The sequence below is a fragment of the Nymphaea colorata genome, chromosome 9, assembly GCF_008831285.2.
Source record: "Nymphaea colorata isolate Beijing-Zhang1983 chromosome 9, ASM883128v2, whole genome shotgun sequence".
NCBI lineage: Eukaryota > Viridiplantae > Streptophyta > Magnoliopsida > Nymphaeales > Nymphaeaceae > Nymphaea > Nymphaea colorata.
The window spans coordinates 23,991,452-24,009,656 of NC_045146.1; the positions used below are offsets into that span (position 1 = coordinate 23,991,452).

The 18,205-nt window shown below is 42.4% G+C and overlaps 3 protein-coding genes across 3 annotated transcripts; all 3 read right to left on the reverse strand.

Annotated features, from left to right (window-relative positions):
* Positions 1-952: 952 nt before the first annotated feature.
* On the reverse strand, positions 953-5,755 carry LOC116259956 (uncharacterized). Its single transcript, XM_031637994.2, has 2 exons — positions 5,413-5,755; positions 953-2,284 (listed from the first exon to the last, which is right to left on the reverse strand). The coding sequence occupies exon 2, from the start codon at positions 2,237-2,239 to the stop codon at positions 1,664-1,666; it is 576 nt and encodes a 191-aa protein (XP_031493854.1). The 5' UTR covers positions 2,240-2,284; positions 5,413-5,755; the 3' UTR covers positions 953-1,663.
* A 1,526-nt stretch (positions 5,756-7,281) lies between these two features.
* Positions 7,282-10,853, reverse strand: LOC116261312 (heat shock protein 83-like). The gene is made up of 4 exons (XM_031640014.2): positions 10,555-10,853; positions 9,711-9,852; positions 9,345-9,625; positions 7,282-9,158 (listed from the first exon to the last, which is right to left on the reverse strand). The coding sequence occupies exons 1-4, from the start codon at positions 10,696-10,698 to the stop codon at positions 7,617-7,619; spliced, it is 2,109 nt and encodes a 702-aa protein (XP_031495874.1). The 5' UTR covers positions 10,699-10,853; the 3' UTR covers positions 7,282-7,616.
* A 2,008-nt stretch (positions 10,854-12,861) lies between these two features.
* Positions 12,862-16,982, reverse strand: LOC116260294 (heat shock protein 83-like). The gene is made up of 4 exons (XM_031638521.2): positions 16,590-16,982; positions 15,463-15,604; positions 15,071-15,351; positions 12,862-14,950 (listed from the first exon to the last, which is right to left on the reverse strand). The coding sequence occupies exons 1-4, from the start codon at positions 16,731-16,733 to the stop codon at positions 13,406-13,408; spliced, it is 2,112 nt and encodes a 703-aa protein (XP_031494381.1). The 5' UTR covers positions 16,734-16,982; the 3' UTR covers positions 12,862-13,405.
* Between the last annotated feature and the right edge of the window lie 1,223 nt (positions 16,983-18,205).

Here is an 18,205-nt window from a genome sequence, read left to right on the forward strand (position 1 = left end):
TAACCAACTCCAAATAGAAAATGAACTCCCCATGGTTTTACCCAATAGCCTGAATTGTTAAAATGAATTTGGAATTGAACCGTGATTCAGATCAGTTCGACCAAAGTTGTGAAGTAGATTCCTCGATTCAGGTTTTCATTACCTGATAATTTCTTAACCATATTGTGCAATTGTTTTGTTCAAATATTTACTGGTTATTCTTTTCCAATTGATTGAACCCTCATGTAAGTAACCATTAACTTTTGCAAACTTTTGAACGATTCTTTTAAAATTTTTCTCCTCGCTTTTTTAGTTAACTTTTTTGTAAAAACAAAACCTTAGTTTATCTCATCCAAATTGACGGATTCAGTTTGAGAGAATTTTCTGAATCTTAAGAAAGATCTTAGCCGAGTTTAAAACACATCGGTCCTGAAAACAAGCCTATACAAATAGAGTCAGCTCTATCTTAGCAATCGGTCAGCAAGAGCCGGTAGTTAAAACTTCTCCTCCTACCAGTCCATAGACAGAAGTCCAAATCGGGTACACCAGACATTTGCAGTCAAACCATCATGTCACCCAGAATTGAAACCAAGCACATCTTCCAGGTTAAACTCATACAAAATGACAAAAAATCCTTCAAATCGTGTTAGTTTCTTGGTCTGTGACAAAAGGATTCAAATGAGGACTACTGACTAATCCTGTAGACGTCAACGGTTTCTTGAAAAACTAGATTGCAATTTTTTTTCGCAAACCTAAATGAGGGTGCTCGAGGAACAAAGAGAAGAACCAAAGGATCCTACACCATCCAGAGGAATCATCAACCACCACAACTTTGAAGCAAAAACTAGACCTCCCCAACTAACGATGGAGAATATGACGAGACATTTTCCCAATCTAATTGCGAGAAAGAATTGGCACATCAGAGAATTATCTATACTGCAGATCAGCACAGACCAATCGGCTCAATTAATCATACACCAAAAACCAAAAGAACTACTGTATATAGATTTCTGGTTCTGCGCATGCTGTAATACAATACATCGCACATCAAATGCTTAAACATACAATAACAGCGTCTAAATTGGCAACCAAATGATGGAAGAGGCCAGAAAGAGAGAGAGAGAGAGATCCCTAGCTTCTTGCTACCTGAAGTAGAATACATGGATCTAACCAGCATCCCCCAAGTATGCGTTCAAGGAACTGAGAGTACCCCAACCCCCATCTTGTCACAGAGACAGAGAGAGAGAGAGAGGCACATCAAAGGATGAAGAAGAGAGGAAATCCCTGTCTTGGCATTTTAACAGGGAGATTTAGAGGACATCCTCAGAACCCCCAACTAAGCAAAACCCAGTAAAGAAGAATTCCTCATCTTGTCATTCAGAGAGAGGAGAGAGAGGCGCATCAAACGACGAACTGAAGAGGAAATCCCCACCTTGGCATCTTAACAGGGGAGATCTAGAAGACATCCCCAAAGCACCCGAATATAAGTAAATCCAGTAAAGAAGAACTTCCCCTTGCCATTCAGAGAAAGGGGGAGAGAGGCGCATCAACGAATGAACTGAAGTGGAACTCCTTACCTTCGCATTCTAAAACGGAGATTGAGTAAACCTAGCAGAGGAGAATTCCCCATCTTGACTTTCACAGAGAGTGAGAGAGAGAGAGGAGAGAGGGAGAGAAGCGGACCCTAATGTGTAAAAGCGTACAAGACGGTAGAGATGTAAACAAGGAGGGCAGTAGTCACGAGGGTAACAAGCGCCGCGACGGCCCTCTCGGCAGAATGGCTGCCGCAGGAGAGCAATCCCAGCCGGATCTCAATGACGCACACCATGGACAGCATCAGGAAGATGCAGCCCATGATGGAGCCGATGGCGGAAAAGAGCATGCCCAGCCTGAGCACCCTGTTGTTGATCCGCGCCCTGAAGGCGTCCTCCCTGTCGTTGCTGTTGAGGATGTTGATCGCGAGCTTCAGGCCCTGCGCCACCAGGCTCGAGAAGAGGAAAGAACTGAAGGACACCACCTCGAAGACCAGCAGCCTCCGCGCCACATCCAAGCCGGCGTCGCACTCGTCCTTGTTCTCCAGGCTGTGCTGGCCCGGCGCCGTCAGGGACAGCCCCACGAACACGGCTATGGTGAAGAGGGAGTTCACGTTCACCAGCCCGTCCAGCGCCGTCACGTGAACGCTCGTCATGCTCTTCGACAGCGCGTCCCGGAGGCCAAGACTGTGATCGTTGCCCTTGTCTTCGTGCTCATCTTGCGCCATTCCCTTCGGCTGATACCGACGGCGCTGCCGGTGACGGTGGTGGTTCTGTGTCCGTCGAAGGAGTTTTTTTTGGCGTCGCAGGGAAGGAAGGGAGAATCAGACAGGGATGCGGAGAGAATAGTAAATATATAAAGAAGGCACATGGTGTCGGTAACTTGCAAGAAGGAGGAGGAAGTAACCGGACGGAGTTAGCACTCAGCACACGTACGGGATCTCAGTCATGCGATTTTAATGTCCTTGACTTTTTATACCAGTTAAATTTTTTAGAGAAACTTCCTTTTGTCTTTGCATAAACCGGGAAAATGTTCTCATTCTTTTCGGTGTTTTATCTTCTTCTCAAATACTTGTGAAAAATAACTCTGACTCCATTAAACTTTACTGTTTGTTTGGTGAAAGAAGTCTCACATTAATCGTTTGCATCACATTAACATAAGACTACTTCAAGGCCAACCACGTGCCATGGATTCAAAACCTGGAGGCCCAAGACAATAATGCTTGCAACTTGTGGTCCTTTATCTTGTTGAAAATGAAAACTGCTCGACAATTAGTTCTTCCTTTCGGGGAAGCATAGATTGCCAAGCGCATCGCAAGAATATGCGAGATTTGTGGACAAACGATCAACATCATAATGAAGTTAGCTTGAAGAAGCAGAGCAGACCTGTTTGAAAGATATAATAAATTGTGTTCTTTTCACGAATAACAAGCCTAGCGATTGAAGCTTGTTTTTTTAGGCCCCACGTCAACCCTGTGTTTTTTTTTTCGGAAGAAATTCAACAGTTTGTTTTTTAAGGCCCGTTTGATGGGCGGGTAAAATTTAACGCGGTAAATTTATCATGGTAAATTTTTCTGAAAAAATTTACAGGATGCCCAAAAAGTGATGCAATTTTATAGAATATTTTTCTAGTATCCAATAAACCTAATCAATTTTTGAGTTACATGAATTAGGCAGTTACTGTTATCAAATAACAACCTCCAAGGTAATAAGTCTGGTCTGGATTGAAAAAAAAAACAAACAAACAAACAAATCTCAACCCTATTCTAAAACCGATTTATCAAATTTAGGTTGGGTTTTGAGATAACTAAGTGTCATCCAAACCCAATCCATTTGTCTGAATCTTTTAAATTAAAAAAAAAAGCAATAAAAAGTTAATAAATTGTTGAAAATTAGATATAACTGTGTGTCATAATTCCGGTGGTTGAAATGTAGAATCTTTTGAAAACCTTCATTGGGGAAAGGACAAAAGTAACAGGAAGGCCATTGATCTCTAGAAAGCATGCAGATATCACGTTGTCTTGGGCCCAGAGTGAACAAATGAATGAAATTATGTAGCAACTCTTTGGCTTTATTAGATGTATCCCCCATAAAGTTTCATTATAGCAAAAATATTTAATATACGAATGCCAGAAAAGGGAAAACGTTTTCTGGTCGTAGATATCAAGTTAATAACAAGAAGAAAAAAGAAAAAGGATTTCTGAAGTTATTCCCGTCTTTATGTTGACTAAAGTTAGTGGACAAAGATAAACAATCCAACAAGATGGAACATTAGGAAGAAAAAAAAAACTTTTAAAAATGCTTGAAATTATGAAGAAATTGCTGAAAGCGGTAGTTGAGACTGGTAGCTTAATAATACTTTTGAAAACGAAAGAGAGCCTCTGTTCCCTTTGGTGTATATCCAACTCGAATTTGTTAGCACCTCCTAAAAATTGTGGCTAAGATTTATTTATTTATTTATTTATTTTCAAAAACAGAATTCTCGACTTGGAGACAAAAATGACCAAGGATTATTTTAAAACAAAAGTTGTGCAGCACCGATGACTTGATTCAGTTTCTGATTTTTTTTAGAATATCCTTTGGCCTCCAAACCAGTTTTAGTGAAAATATTATTCTTACAGAGTCTAAATTTTAATGTTATAAGAGCCATTAATTACGAGAGCAACACATTTAAATTCAAAAAAATGATCAAATTTACAATATGATTTTCATTAAAACACACTTAAGATCATACTTATAAGCATAAATTACGGGGAAACAACTTTGGTAATCAATTTTATGAACAATCAACTTACACGGGATGGGATGATCTTTCAGAGCTTGACTTCGTGGTTCAAGCTCATTACATATGCGTTTTCCTTTTCAAAGAACGTTTAAACTACCAAAAAAAGCAAAACGCATCAAAAGAAATAAAAAGAGGAGGGAATTGCAAAATTTGGAAGATTTTATTGCAAGAAGTCTTCGCCACCGTAAGTAGCTGAGCTAACCCGGTTAGGTGACGGCGCCTACGTTAGAGATCAGGTAAAAAGTTTTTTTCGTGACGCTTTGATGTCGCCGTTGCCGGGCGCCTTCGTCAGTGATGAATCACACTGTTTTGACATTTGAGTTTAATTGGAAGGTCATCCACCGGCCGACGCTTGATGTGGCTTTCATTTTTTCTTCGGGAAGTCGTAAGGTTTAACCTGTTCTCGTCATTTCAAACACCAAACTCTTTCGTTTTTGAAACAATTGCAAGAAGCCCCCTAAGTTTGAAGCCCATAACATAACACGGCTCAATTTTTTAAAACTTAACAAACGACTATCCATCACCTTTTCAAATGAAGTTCTCAAATACAAACAGAAATCATAAAAGTTTTTAAAGAAAACAAAATATCCTTTTTTCCTTGTGGTTAATGAAGCAAGTTGTTTGCTATGTCTTTTCACCTGTGACCGTAAAGTGATTGTAAAGTGATTCAATACATATGGTACCTTTTGTAAACAAAGCACTCATAATAAAAAACTACAAAGAATAGTAAGCCTTTGCTAAAAAAACCATTGTCATCAATTTTGAAGAATCAAAATAATGTTTCATTTAGAACATATGAAAGTTTTAATTCATGAATTCTATAATTTTAATTCTATTTTTCATCAAACAAGTCACTCTCAATTTTAGAACAAAATTTTATACGATCAAACTCGAAAGAAAATTAGAACTGAAATTTTTATTCTAAATCTAGGCAGAAGTGAAATTTACCCGCTCAACCAGGAAAAGACCTGCCAATGGGTTAAGTTTATAGCGCCAAACCATTTAAGCCGAATTAAAGCTAACCACCCAAACCCCGGCGTGTGGCCAAGAGGGCTGGGGTGCCGCTGCCGGGTCGGGTGGCCGTGACTATTCTCGCGGAGGAAGGCGTAAGCTTACCTGCCGAGGCCTCGCCCGAGGATGGCGAATAGACACAAGCCGGCCCCCCGGCGCCGGACTGAAATGCGTCCGGCGAGGAGGGAATGATCTGCTAAGGACGACGACTACCCGCGCTTGCCGAGGTCGTTTCGCGTTCTCAAAGACAATTCAGAACGTGCACGTCCGCCTGCCGCCTCCTCACGGGCTTCTTCGTCGGCCGCTTCCTGCGGCGAAAGGGCCCGATGGCAAACACAGAAACGGGGAAGAAGATGATGACGAAGAAGACGAGGGAAAACTAAAACCATGGTGTGAATAAGAATAAGAGAGGTCAAAACCAGTTACTCGATGTCAGCCCGCTTAAATTGCAGTAAGAAGCGAACAGAACAGCGCGATTTGTGCGTCTGCGTTACTCCGTCAAGACCTCCTTCCACAAGTTCCGCATCTCCTGTATTAAATGTAGACTATGAGACGGAGAGATTTTCACTGTGCACGAAATTTTTACATTGGAAAGCATCTCTTTCCCCTTTTTTTCGGTGGCAGGATTTTGTTTATTAACAATGGCGGGTTTTCAGCAGATCGTGTCTATCTTTAGCCAGTAAGGACTCCCTTTTCACATGCATGGAGCATGTTTGCTTTCCTGGCACTCCTTATCACCACCTTTCAGATTAATGTATAGCAAGACAAAGCAATAGATTAGCACCAGATCGAATTTGTGCCAAAAACTCAGTAGGTTAAGTTTTAGCACCCGTCTGAATTACTTCTTTTACAGTAAAACATAGATGAGAAACAATTGGGTCCATTTTGTCGACTACCAACCATTCAGATCGAGTAAAAAATTTGCCGTCAAACATTTTCCTACTCATACACGGGCGCGCTTCATCTTATGTCTCAGTTGTACGAATTTCATTTAAAGTACTTGTCACCCGTTTTTGCTTAAACGCACGATCAAGAAAATACCACCAAGAAACCTCAATCATTTCTTGTAAATAACCTCAATCATTTCTTGTAAATTTTTCTTAAAAAAAAATTAAAGAAAGTACCACCAGAAAACTTCGATCACCTTTTTTTTTTGTCAATCTTTGCAAAAAACGCCGTCGTCACACGCAAACGTTCTGTCCAAACGGACGGAGAGATTCATACTTCGCTTAAATGTAGGTGGGATTCTCTCCCTTCCTTCTTCCTCGATTCGAAGACAGGCGATACAGTAGTTCGCTCGGGATTCCCTTCCTACTTTTCTATCTGGAGGAGTGGTGAAAATTCCCTTCCTACCTTTCTTCCTGGAGGAGTGGTGCACCTTTTCTACTACTGGTTGATGCCAAGTATAAGAGGTCGGATCACCCGGTGCTGCACCCCAGATGCAATTGAGAATCTCCATATTTGTCTTTATCAGTAAACCATCATGATAAAGCTTTTCTTTTTTCTTATCAGCAGACCATCGGCATTAAATTTAAATACATTTTTCTCTAGGGACACCACCGAGTTATAGAGGAATTTTAAATTTTTAATTGGCTAGAAAACATAGAAGTTTAAGGAAGCTTAGAGCTGCTGCCCACTTTGATTCTAGAGACGGATGTGAAACACAAGCAGAAGCAGCCGTAGAAGGCGTGTTTATGCGACCCCTTAAACAGATGGACGAAATAAATGAAACTCCCTCAGCATACACAAAGCGCTCTGCATACCAGCGTATAGAGGATGCACTTTCCCTTCTCCTCGCAGTCGGGGGCTTTGTACATCCGGCCGTAGTTGGAAGGAAGGAAGTATAAAGCTTTCACACCCATCACAACCAACCTAATGAACAAAACTCGGTTTTGTTCCTTCATCTTTATGACGGAATCGTAAACATCTACATGACAAGGTTCCACAGAACAGAACTAGGAGTTGTTTTTGTATGTCGTCCGTTTGGCAATTTTCCCGTCCCTTCAAAAGGTAAGATTAAAAAAAACAAAATGAGGACGGGAACAACCCTCCGAGGATGAGACCGATCTTAACATCCAAAATCATAATTTTGCCCGGTACAAAACTATGTCCAGCCGAACTCCTATTCCTTTACATGCTTAATACACGGCGGAGAAGGGAAGATAAAGAGCGACACGCTTTACATCTCAAGGTCCTCAAACACACAAAAAGGAGACAAAACATCGACACAAACCAGGACCAACATGCTACCAGAAAGACTTCTCTAAGCAACGTTCTCATGAAGTTATAATGTTTATCGTGCTTGTGCCTCAGTCAACCTCTTCCATCTTGCTCTCCTCGTTTGCATCGTCCTCCAAAGAAGGCATGTCCGTGTCCTCTCCTGCTGTGTCACCCTCATCAATGCTCAGGCCCAGTTTCAGCATCCTGTGAATCCTTGCCGCAAACGTGTTTGGATCATCCAAGCTGAACCCAGAAGTCAGCAATGCCGTCTCGAACAGCAGCAAGACCAGGTCCTTCACCGACTTGTCGTTCTTGTCGGCCTCCGCCCGCTTTCTCAGTTCCTCCATGATCGAGTTCTCAGGGTTGATCTCCATAGTCTTTTTGCTCGACATGTATGAGGACATGCTGCTGTCCCTCAGGGCCTGAGCCTTCATGATCCTTTCCATGTTGGCCGTCCAACCATATTCCCCAGTCACCAGACAGCAAGGGGAGTCCACAATCCTATCGGAGACAACCACCTTCTCCACTTTGTCACCCAATATGTCCTTTATCACTTTGCAGAGCCCTTCAAATGCCTTCTTCTTCTCCTCTCTCGCCTTCTTCTCTTCCTCCGTTTCTTCCAGCTTCAGCCCCTCCTTCGTTGCCGACACCAACTTCTTGCCGTCGTACTCCTTCAGTTGTCCAACTGCATACTCATCAATCGCATCCACCATGAACAGGACTTCGTAACCCTTTCTCTTCAACCTCTCCAAGAACGGAGAGTTCTCAACTGCCTTCTTGCTCTCACCCGTTATGTAGTAGATATCCTTCTGTCCCTCCTTCATCCTAGTGACGTAGTCTTTCAAGCTTGTCATCTCGTCGCCACTCTTTGTTGAGTAGTACCTCAGCAACTCCGCCAACTTGGCTCTGTTTTGGCTGTCTTCATGAATACCCAACTTGATATTCTTCGAGAAGGCTTCATAGAATTTGTTGTAGTCCTCCTTGTTCTCCGCAATCTCTGTGAACATCTCGATGCATTTCTTCACCAGGTTCTTCCTGATAACCTTCAGGATCTTGTTCTGTTGAAGCGTTTCACGGGAGATGTTCAATGGAAGGTCATCTGAATCGACAACACCCTTCACAAACGCAAGATACTCGGGGATTAGCTCTTCACAGTTGTCCATGATGAACACACGACGAACATAAAGCTTGATGTTGTTCATCTTCTTCCTCGTGTCAAACAGATCGAAAGGAGCACGCCTTGGAACAAAAAGGATGGCTTTAAATTCGAGCTGCCCTTCGACGGAGAAGTGCTTGACGGCAAGATGATCCTCCCAGTCGTTGGTCAAGCTCTTGTAGAAGGAAGCATACTCTTCCTTGGTAACCTCTTCTGGCTTTCTCATCCAGATGGGCTTCTGCTTATTGATGAGAGTCCATTCATGAGAAACCTCCTTCACCTTCTTCTTCTTCTTCTTTTCCTTCTCTTCATCGACATCCTCTACTGCGCCCTCTTCCTCTTTCTTCTCTTCCTCTTCATCATCGCTCACCTCTTTCTCTGTGGTTTTCTCCGTCCACAAATAGATGGGATAGCTGATGAACTCAGAGTGCTTTTTGACGAGGTCCTTAAGTCTCCTTTCCTCCAGATACTCGAGCTGCCAAAATGAGTACATAAAGAGTTAAGATTATCTCACTCTCAAGCATTAAACTGTAGCCCGGATTTAATCCTTGTCAATGCAGAACTCCAAAATTAGCTGAAGCTCAACAGCATCAATTTCGCAAGTTTCTCGAGAGATTTAAAAGATAAAACATAAAAGGAATTTACATAAGCCCAAACATACCTGATCTTCTTTCAGATGCAGGATGATCTTCGTGCCCCTTCCAAGATTTTCGCCTGAGACATCCCTAGTCACAGTGAAAGAACCACCAGCTTGCGACTCCCAAATGTACTGTTCGTCATCGTTGTGTTTCGTTACGACAACCACCTTCTCCGCGACCAAGTAAGCCGAATAGAATCCGACACCAAATTGACCAATCATGCTAACATCTGCTCCAGCCTGCAAGGCTTCCATGAATTCTTTCGTACCCGACCTAGCAATTGTTCCCAGATTGTTCACCAAGTCTGCAAAAGGAAAGGTGCTTAGTAGAAAGATGAAACACCTGATCAAAAGCAAAATTTAACCGAAGGAAGAGGAAGGAATATATACCTGCTTTCGTCATGCCAATGCCGCTGTCGATGATGGTCAGAGTCTTATTAACCTTGTCAGGCACAAGCCGGATGAACAGCTCAGGCTGCGCATCCAGTTTGCTTTTGTCCGTAAGGCTCTCGAACCTAATCTTGTCCAATGCCTACGAGCAGCGTTCAATTACAGTCAATAACAATAGAAAACATGATTAAGAAATTGGGAAAGTTCGGAGGAAATCCCACTTCATGATGAACATCCAGAAAGACGGGACAACTTCGTTCTTGAAAACCATAACAGCATGACTAGCAACTCGCGTTTCAAGTAACATGTTTGACTCAAGTATTCGACTTCGACATCAATGACCACTACAAAGAAATCAAATCTCCTACCAAGGAAAACAACCAAAAAAACTAACTTCCGCCTTTCCGAAACAGATCAAACCAATGAAAGCCAAGTTAACACTATCAGTATCATTCAAAGCAGATGAGATCATTCAGAAAATATAGATCCAGCTCGACATGCAGGACCCGATAAAACGACTTCAACTTTAGCACAAAGTCCGAACAGATGAAGAACGGACACTTTCACAGACGAACTAATTTTACCAACTAACGTAGGCCAAACATTGACACAGTCACACAGGAATAGTTCTCAGAATGAAGGATCAAACCATGAGACATCATGGGTGTCTCCTAACCCAGAAGCAAAACAAATATATACATATAAATTTTGCAGTTTCAAGAATGTGGATAGTTCCCGAAGCCAAAGAATCGACAGAAGGACTCAAAAGTACCAAGCACAAATATGAGGAATTTCTAGAGGAGATTATGGAGAAAAGCAGAGGAAGGAAGGAGGAGGCACTCACATCCGAGGAGTTGCTGATAAGTTCTCGAAGGAAAATCTCCTTGTTGCTGTAGAAGGTATTGATGATGAGGCTGAGAAGCTGGTTGATCTCCGCCTGGAAAGCGAAGGTCTCGGTCTCACCACCCTGCATGTGAAGGTCCGCCATTGATGCAGAGAGACGCTGGATTGACGAGAGAGACGGGGAAATAGATCAAGGGAAGCGGGAATGCGAAGGCACCAACAGATCAACTGAATCGCTTTCGTCGAGCAGCACAAGCGAAGGAGGATGGCATTTACAAAGGCTTTTAAGCGGTTTGGAGAATTTTCGGGAAGCGGCACGCTTCTCCCCTGTTCTGGAGAGTTCTACAAGGCGCGCGCTCCCACTCCCTCTCCCAATTCACATAGAAATATCGGATATTGGATCCAAGACACCAGTGAACCAAGTCTGGCACCACCAAAGAAGAAATTTCTTGAGAAGTTGAACCGTTATTCTGGAGAGTTCCACTCTAAAGTGGTTGTTTGGATTTCGGATAATTTCCAAATAACGCGGCTCAGCTTCTTCCAGCGAGTTCCACAACTCTCTCTCTCTCTCTCTCCCCAAAATTCAATCGACCACGGCAACTATTCAGCAAATCGGTTGTGAACTGCAAAAAAAACAATAAATAATAAAGGGTATATATTAATTAATCAAAAAATAGTGAAAATTTTTAAATTTTCTGTAAAATATTTAAAATCAAAGGTCCACTCTTGGTACATTGCTTGATTTTCCACCAATTCGAATTAGGCTGGCAACATTGCTCTTTTGTTTTGTGTTAATGAGCTACCATTCAAATTAGAGATGAAGTTTTTTCTCCCTTCTTGTTGTTTTTGATTTTAAGGTCGAGAGTTAAGTAGGTATTAGGTCGTAAGATGTTTGCATACTTCATGTAGCAGTCTACTTTCCCTTTTAGTTTAGGAGCATAGCCTCCCATACATCGAACTAAAGAAGCACCGCGTCCTAATCCATCCATTTGAGTTATACCCCTTCAAAACACTGCTTTCTCTTTTTGAAACTCATTTTCTTTACCAAATCTGATTTTTTTTTTTTAAAAAAAAAAAGTCAGATCCAAGTCCAGGGCATAGAATTCGACATATCCAGCCCAACACCTATTTTTCAGTCTCGAAATCCACAATTCTCTCTCTCTCTCTCTTTCTTTGCCAAGTGATGTGATGTGTAGTGTAGCTAGTCGGGCAGATGGGAGTGTTGTCTATCAATTTACAGTAGTGTTGCATTTTGATGAGATGAGGAGAGACTACTTTGGGTTGAGGGATGCTGTCCCCCTGGGTTTCAGTAGAGGCTGTTACTTGTTAGATGTGACCGGAGACCTCTTATCTGGATTTGATACTTTACTTCCGTGTATAAAACATTAACATGTGGCCCAAAAAACAACAACATGTGTCTAATAAGTGGGTAGTCATATGTGCGCTATATCTGGATCAGTGTCAGCGCTTACGGTCTGGATCCAATTTGGATTTTTTCCCCATGTTAATCGATCTTGACTAAGAGTAAAAGGTTTCGGATGCGGGAGAAAAAGTTGCATATCCAATATCCTTGATATGCTCTCAGCATTCCTTCTGTTACACTTAACTATTTGGATGTAGTGAGCACAGGCTCCTTCTTTTTTAGCAAATGTGAATTTGGTGATGTGATGAACAACCTTTTCCGTAACATTATGTTATAAGACATATAGGTTTAAAGCCATGAAATTCTAACTTTTACAGCCGTAGGTTTAATGTATATCACTAATTAAAAAGTAAGAATCAATTACTAAGAACACCAAATATCAGGCAGATTTGCAATTGGAACCGACGTGCATGCCATGTGGGGAGATATCTATTTATATTTTAGTTATAAGTGAATATTATTATGACCCAACTGTAGTGCTGATTACTTAAAATCATATTGGTCGCCCTTGAGCCTATACAGTATTTAATTTAATCCGGTTAACACTGGATGATCTATGTTAATGAATCCAGCTCACGGTGCCACATCCCCTTTCCCCCGGCAGCATCGGCGTTGGACGGAAGAGTCTATATGTTTCGTGGCGAGGGAGTACAAGCTGGAGCTGAGAGGTCGCTTATCTGTTTTGTTCGATTCAGACATTCAAACAGGCCAACGGAATAACTATATTATATCTACAACTTCGCATACGATTCAGGTAGTGTTTTGCAAGACGACGCAGACCCAAACCACTGTAAATTTGTGCCAGGGGAGGTCTTTGAATGCCATTCATGTCAATCTTTTGTCCTACTTTCCACTTCCTGGTCGAAGAATGTAAAAGACCACAACTATAAAATGTTTGCACCACCCGACAATTTCATTCAGTACTTTGAACTGCCATCTGTCAAAACGATAAGAGGAACCTAATACAATTACGAGGGGCTTTTCCCGTAAAGCCCTAATACAATTACGAGGGGCTTTTCCCGTAAAGCCAACAGCTCTCAAATTATTAGAGGGCCAGCCCCAGCCAACCAGACTAAGCATCGAACGGCCATAAACCCAAGCCTCGTAGAAGAAAACACTGCAGTCTGCACCACTGACCTGCTTACATAGAACGAGTAACACCAAAACATGGGATCACACCATGAATATATCTATGGTTTGGAACTACAATATGACCACGACTTGACCAACTATTTTTGTTACTGACCAAGCAACCATCAAGCAATCGCCAGAAACGATTTAAAAGTTACGTAAAGTGGCGCTAACAAATTTTGGAGTTTCACTTTTAATCAACAAGAGAACATTTCTCAAACACCGAGCTCAGAAACGGGGAAAAAAGAGAAATTGCCGTAGCTCCCCCTCCCCAAGCAGCGGCAGCAGCATGCTACGTTTAATCGACCTCCTCCATCTTGCTCTCGCCGTTGGCATCATCCTCCAGTGGGGGCATATCGGCGTCATCTGCAGCACCAGCCTCGTCCTCGTCAATGCTCAAACCCAACTTCAACATTCTGTGGATCCTCCCTGCAAAGGTATTAGGTTCATCCAAGCTGAACCCAGAGGTCAGCAATGCCGTTTCGAACAGCAGCAGGACCAGGTCCTTCACCGACTTGTCGTTCTTGTCGGCCTCTGCCCGCTTTCTCAGTTCCTCCATGATCGCGTTCTCCGGGTTGATCTCCATAGTTTTTTTGCTCGACATGTATGAGGACATGCTGCTGTCCCTCAAGGCCTGAGCCTTCATGATCCTTTCCATGTTGGCCGTCCAACCATATTCCCCTGTCACCAGACAGCAAGGGGAATCCACAATTCTATCAGACACAACCACCTTCTCCACTTTGTCTCCCAAGATGTCCTTCATCACCTTGCACAGCCCTTCGAAAGCTGCCTTCTTTTCTTCCTTACGTTTTTTCTCTTCCTCTGTTTCCTCCAACTTCAGTCCCTCCTTAGTAGCTGAGACTAACTTCTTTCCATCGTATTCCTTCAGCTGTCCAATTGCATACTCATCAATCGCGTCCACCATGAAGAGGACTTCGTAACCTTTCCTCTTCAATCTCTCCAAGAATGGAGAGTTCTCCACCGCCTTCTTGCTTTCACCAGTGATGTAATAGATGTCCTTCTGCCCCTCCTTCATCCTTGTCACGTAATCCTTCAAGCTTGTCATCTCGTCACCACTCTTTGTTGAGTGGTACCTCAGCAACTCCGCCAACTTGGCTCTGTTCTGGCTATCTTCGTGGATACCCAACTTGAGATTCTTCGAGAAGGCTTCATAAAACTTGTTGTAATCCTCCTTGTTCTCTGCAATCTCTGTGAAGAGCTCGATGCACTTCTTAACAAGGTTCTTCCTGATAACCTTCAGGATTTTGTTCTGTTGAAGCATCTCACGGGAGATGTTCAGTGGAAGGTCATCGGAGTCAACGACACCCTTCACAAATCCAAGGAATTCCGGAATGAGCTCCTCACAGTTGTCCATGATGAACACACGCCGGACATAGAGCTTGATGTTGTTCATCTTCTTCCTGGTGTCAAATAGATCAAAAGGAGCACGCTTCGGGACAAAGAGGATAGCCTTGAATTCAAGCTGTCCTTCAACAGAGAAATGCTTGACTGCAAGGTGATCCTCCCAGTCGTTGGTCAAGCTCTTGTAGAAGGAAGCGTATTCTTCCTTGGTGATCTCTTCTGCCTTCCTCATCCATATGGGCTTTTGCTTGTTTGTCAGTGCCCACTCATGGGAGACCTCCTTCACCTTCTTCTTCTTCTTTGTCTCCTTCTCTTCATCAACTTCTTCAACTTCTCCCTCCACCTCTTTCTTGTCTTCGTCCTCATCATCACTGACCTCCTTCTCCGTGGTCTTCTCACTCCACAGGTAGATGGGGTAGCTGATGAACTCCGAGTGCTTCTTAATAAGGTCCTTAAGCCTCCTCTCTTCCAGGTATTCCAGCTGCAGTCATGGACAATTTATATGAGAACACATAATTGGCAGCAACAGACAATTTGTATAGGATGTGTACATTGTACACTTATACTGTAATACACCCAATTAATCACATAAATACAATACCTGATCCTCCTTCAAATGTAGGATGATCTTGGTACCCCTACCCAGGTTCTCTCCTGAGACATCCCTGGTCACAGTGAAGGAACCACCAGCCTGAGATTCCCAAACATACTGCTCATCGTCATTGTGCTTGGTGGTAACAATCACCTTCTCGGCAACCAAGTATGCAGAATAGAACCCCACGCCAAACTGGCCAATCATGCTCACATCAGCACCAGCTTGAAGTGCCTCCATGAATTCTTTCGTACCGGATCGCGCAATGGTACCCAAGTTGTTAACCAGGTCTGCAATAGTCCAACCTCATTAATCACTGAACAGGTAAATGAAAGGCAAAAACTTCTGTGTGTGTGCGTGTGTGTGTGTGAGAGAGAGAGAGAGAGAATAGGAAAGCGTACCAGCTTTTGTCATCCCAATGCCACTATCAATTATGCTCAAAGTCTTGTTAACCTTGTCAGGTACAAGGCGGATAAAGAGCTCAGGCTGTGCATCCAGCTTGCTCTTATCCGTTAAGCCTTCAAATCTAATCTTGTCCAACGCCTAAAAACAAAACATCACCACATCAGACACATGCAACTCCAAAGCAAAGAAACCAAAAAAACATCGAATTATACATCGAAGCAACATCAACCAACAAGAACCAACACTACGTAAACAGAGTTTGATTTGTCCACCCATTGATCAGTGACTGTGGTAGGAATCACACGCCAAACTCAAGCAATAAAACAAGAAGTCCCGGTCTCAACATTGGCTTCAGAAAAGAACTCATAGACCAAGGGAAATGATCAGCATGCGAGTTTTAAAAGTATTTGAGACAACAAAACTGTCCCCGAGGAGACTTAAGGAAAAGAACGATGTAAAACTAACTGGAACTTCTCAACTGCAACTGTTGTCATCCACGCATTCAAATAGAATTTAAGAAAAAGCAAACCCAAAAAATAAATTTTTTTGCATTACAAAGACACATCCACGTGGGAGTCCCGCAGAATATGAAAAAATAAAAAATGACCATCACTATCCCACGGGCCACAACTAAGCTCATTTCCGTTGCTTGAAAAAGTCCCACTGACCTCTACTCCGCTAAAGTACTACATAAGCAGGCGATTTCATTTCTCACAAGCATTGACTTAAGAGACGATGAAAGAAGACTCAACTCCCAGTAAAGGCAGTCTGGGTCTTCAAACCACTAGAGGGTCGATTTTTATAGTTTTGGTGTCCCCATTACCGACAAATTGCAGATAACAACGAAAAGGTAAAAGGCCAAACAAAAACATATTACTCGCAGAACCTTAGCAACACAAAGCTCATGTTAAAATGTACATTCTAAACGGCTCGAACAGAACGCCGGAACATGTAATAGGTAGCACTATTCTGAAGCAAGGAAACACACCAACAAAACCACCAAGATTCACAAAAACGCCTTAATTCGACAGGCCAGATAATGAAAAGATCAAGCACCAACCAAAATGACAAAATAGTCGTTCACATAAACAGAGCAAAGAGACAGAAAGGAGCGGGAACTCACATCGGAGGAATTGCTGATAAGTTCCCGAAGGAAGATTTCCTTGTTGCTGTAAAAGGTGTTGATGATAAGGCTGAGAAGCTGGTTGATCTCCGCCTGAAAAGCGAAGGTCTCCACCTCTCCACCCTCCATTCTAACGTCCTCCATTGATCCGAACTACCAAGAAAGAACAGAACAAAAAACGGACGCAGAGAAAGAAATTGAACGAAATAGAGAACAGAGAGAATCGCACGAAACGACGGAGAAGAGCTTCTCAACCACGGCTAGGGCGAGTGAGGAAGAGAGGGAGGAGAAGACTTATATCCCCACCCAAGTCTTCTGGAGACTTCGATGGCCGTCGCCGATCTTGCTTCTCTCTCCCTCTCTTTCTCCCTTTTACTTTTCTTCTTCAAATTTTCCTTTTTTTTTCTGTAAATGGTGGAGGAAAATGCCCTGAACTCCAGAAACTTCTGCTAGTTGGGCAATTCCAGAATGTTCTGAGAGTGACGCGGTCGATCATGGGGAGGGCTCTCAGATTTAACGGTCTGCGGGCGATTGTTGGCCGTTGGATTTGACGATGGACGGTTCGGACATAGTCTAATGCCGTTGTATCTTGGCCGTTGGCGGTCTTCGTCGATGGTAGTTTGGGCGAAAGTCCGGAGTCCGAGGGACCACGACGCTCCATGTCGAGCCAACGGTTACGTCGGCCAAAACTGGATCCAGATCAGTGGTTCCTACAATTTGACCAAAACTGGATCCGTGTTTCGATTTCGGGTTGGAAACGTACGACCCAAATCTTACAATTTGGACCCGTTAAAAATATGCCTTGTGCCTTTAAGAAATGAGAAAGAATGAGGGATTCCATTTTCTCCCAGGTGGTAGGATTATTTCTCTTGCTCATACTAAAACTACCGTTTGCATTATATTTGATTATAAATGCTGTTCACAAATTCAACAATGATACACTAGACACAATGTGATTATATTTTTTTTTTATTTCAAAAAAGAAAGCGTCATGCCCTTAAATATGTGTTTTGAGCCCAAGTGTTTTAAGGATAAATATTTTTCTTATCCAATGTTTTCTAAATAATTTGCGCTTTTACAAAATGGATTTCCAATCCAAACTGTGACAACTTGGCTCAAATTAGCTTGAAAATCCAATCTCTTGAATTCAAATTCCCCCTATATTTCCCCTTCAGCACCTAAAAAAATGCATCAACCACAGCACAATGTTATGTTAGGCATATTTTTTCATTATTCTATTTGACAAAGTTGACATTGGGGGTCATTCCGAGGGCACTCCCTACATTGTTATATCATAATCGCACTGAATCATATCATAAATACGATTAAAAGAAAAGTAAGAGTGGTCTAGAGGGACTATAAGTTTTTGAAATTTACATGCCTATAGTTGGAATGACAGTGGGAACGGATTTCATTTTGAAATTTCCAGAACAGTAAGATTACCTTCTTTTTTAGGTGTTCATGACTTAGGGACTAGGAATAGGCTATGTTCGGCGAATCTTTTCTTTTGGCGTTGCGGGAGTTTGATGCAATTGATTTCTCCGGATGGCAGTGTTAAAGTCAAGTTTTTTTTTTTTTTTTAAGGGATGGTGATTTAAACTTCTTTGCAAGAAATT

Bases quoted from the DNA above. Each gene is read 5' to 3' on its own strand.
- LOC116259956 (XM_031637994.2), bottom strand. From the start codon at position 2,239: ATGGCGCAAGATGAGCACGAAGACAAGGGCAACGATCACAGTCTTGGC.
- LOC116261312 (XM_031640014.2), bottom strand. From the start codon at position 10,698: ATGGCGGACCTTCACATGCAGGGTGGTGAGACCGAGACCTTCGCTTTC. The intron at 9,853-10,554 runs GTGAGTGCCTCC...CGCTGCTCGTAG, and splicing joins TTATCAGCAACTCCTCGGAT to GCATTGGACAAGATTAGGTT. The intron at 9,159-9,344 runs GTATGTTTGGGC...TCATTTTGGCAG, and splicing joins TGCATCTGAAAGAAGATCAG to CTCGAGTATCTGGAGGAAAG.
- LOC116260294 (XM_031638521.2), bottom strand. From the start codon at position 16,733: ATGGAGGACGTTAGAATGGAGGGTGGAGAGGTGGAGACCTTCGCTTTT. The intron at 15,605-16,589 runs GTGAGTTCCCGC...TTTTGTTTTTAG, and splicing joins TTATCAGCAATTCCTCCGAT to GCGTTGGACAAGATTAGATT. The intron at 15,352-15,462 runs GTACGCTTTCCT...GGACTATTGCAG, and splicing joins CATTGGGATGACAAAAGCTG to ACCTGGTTAACAACTTGGGT.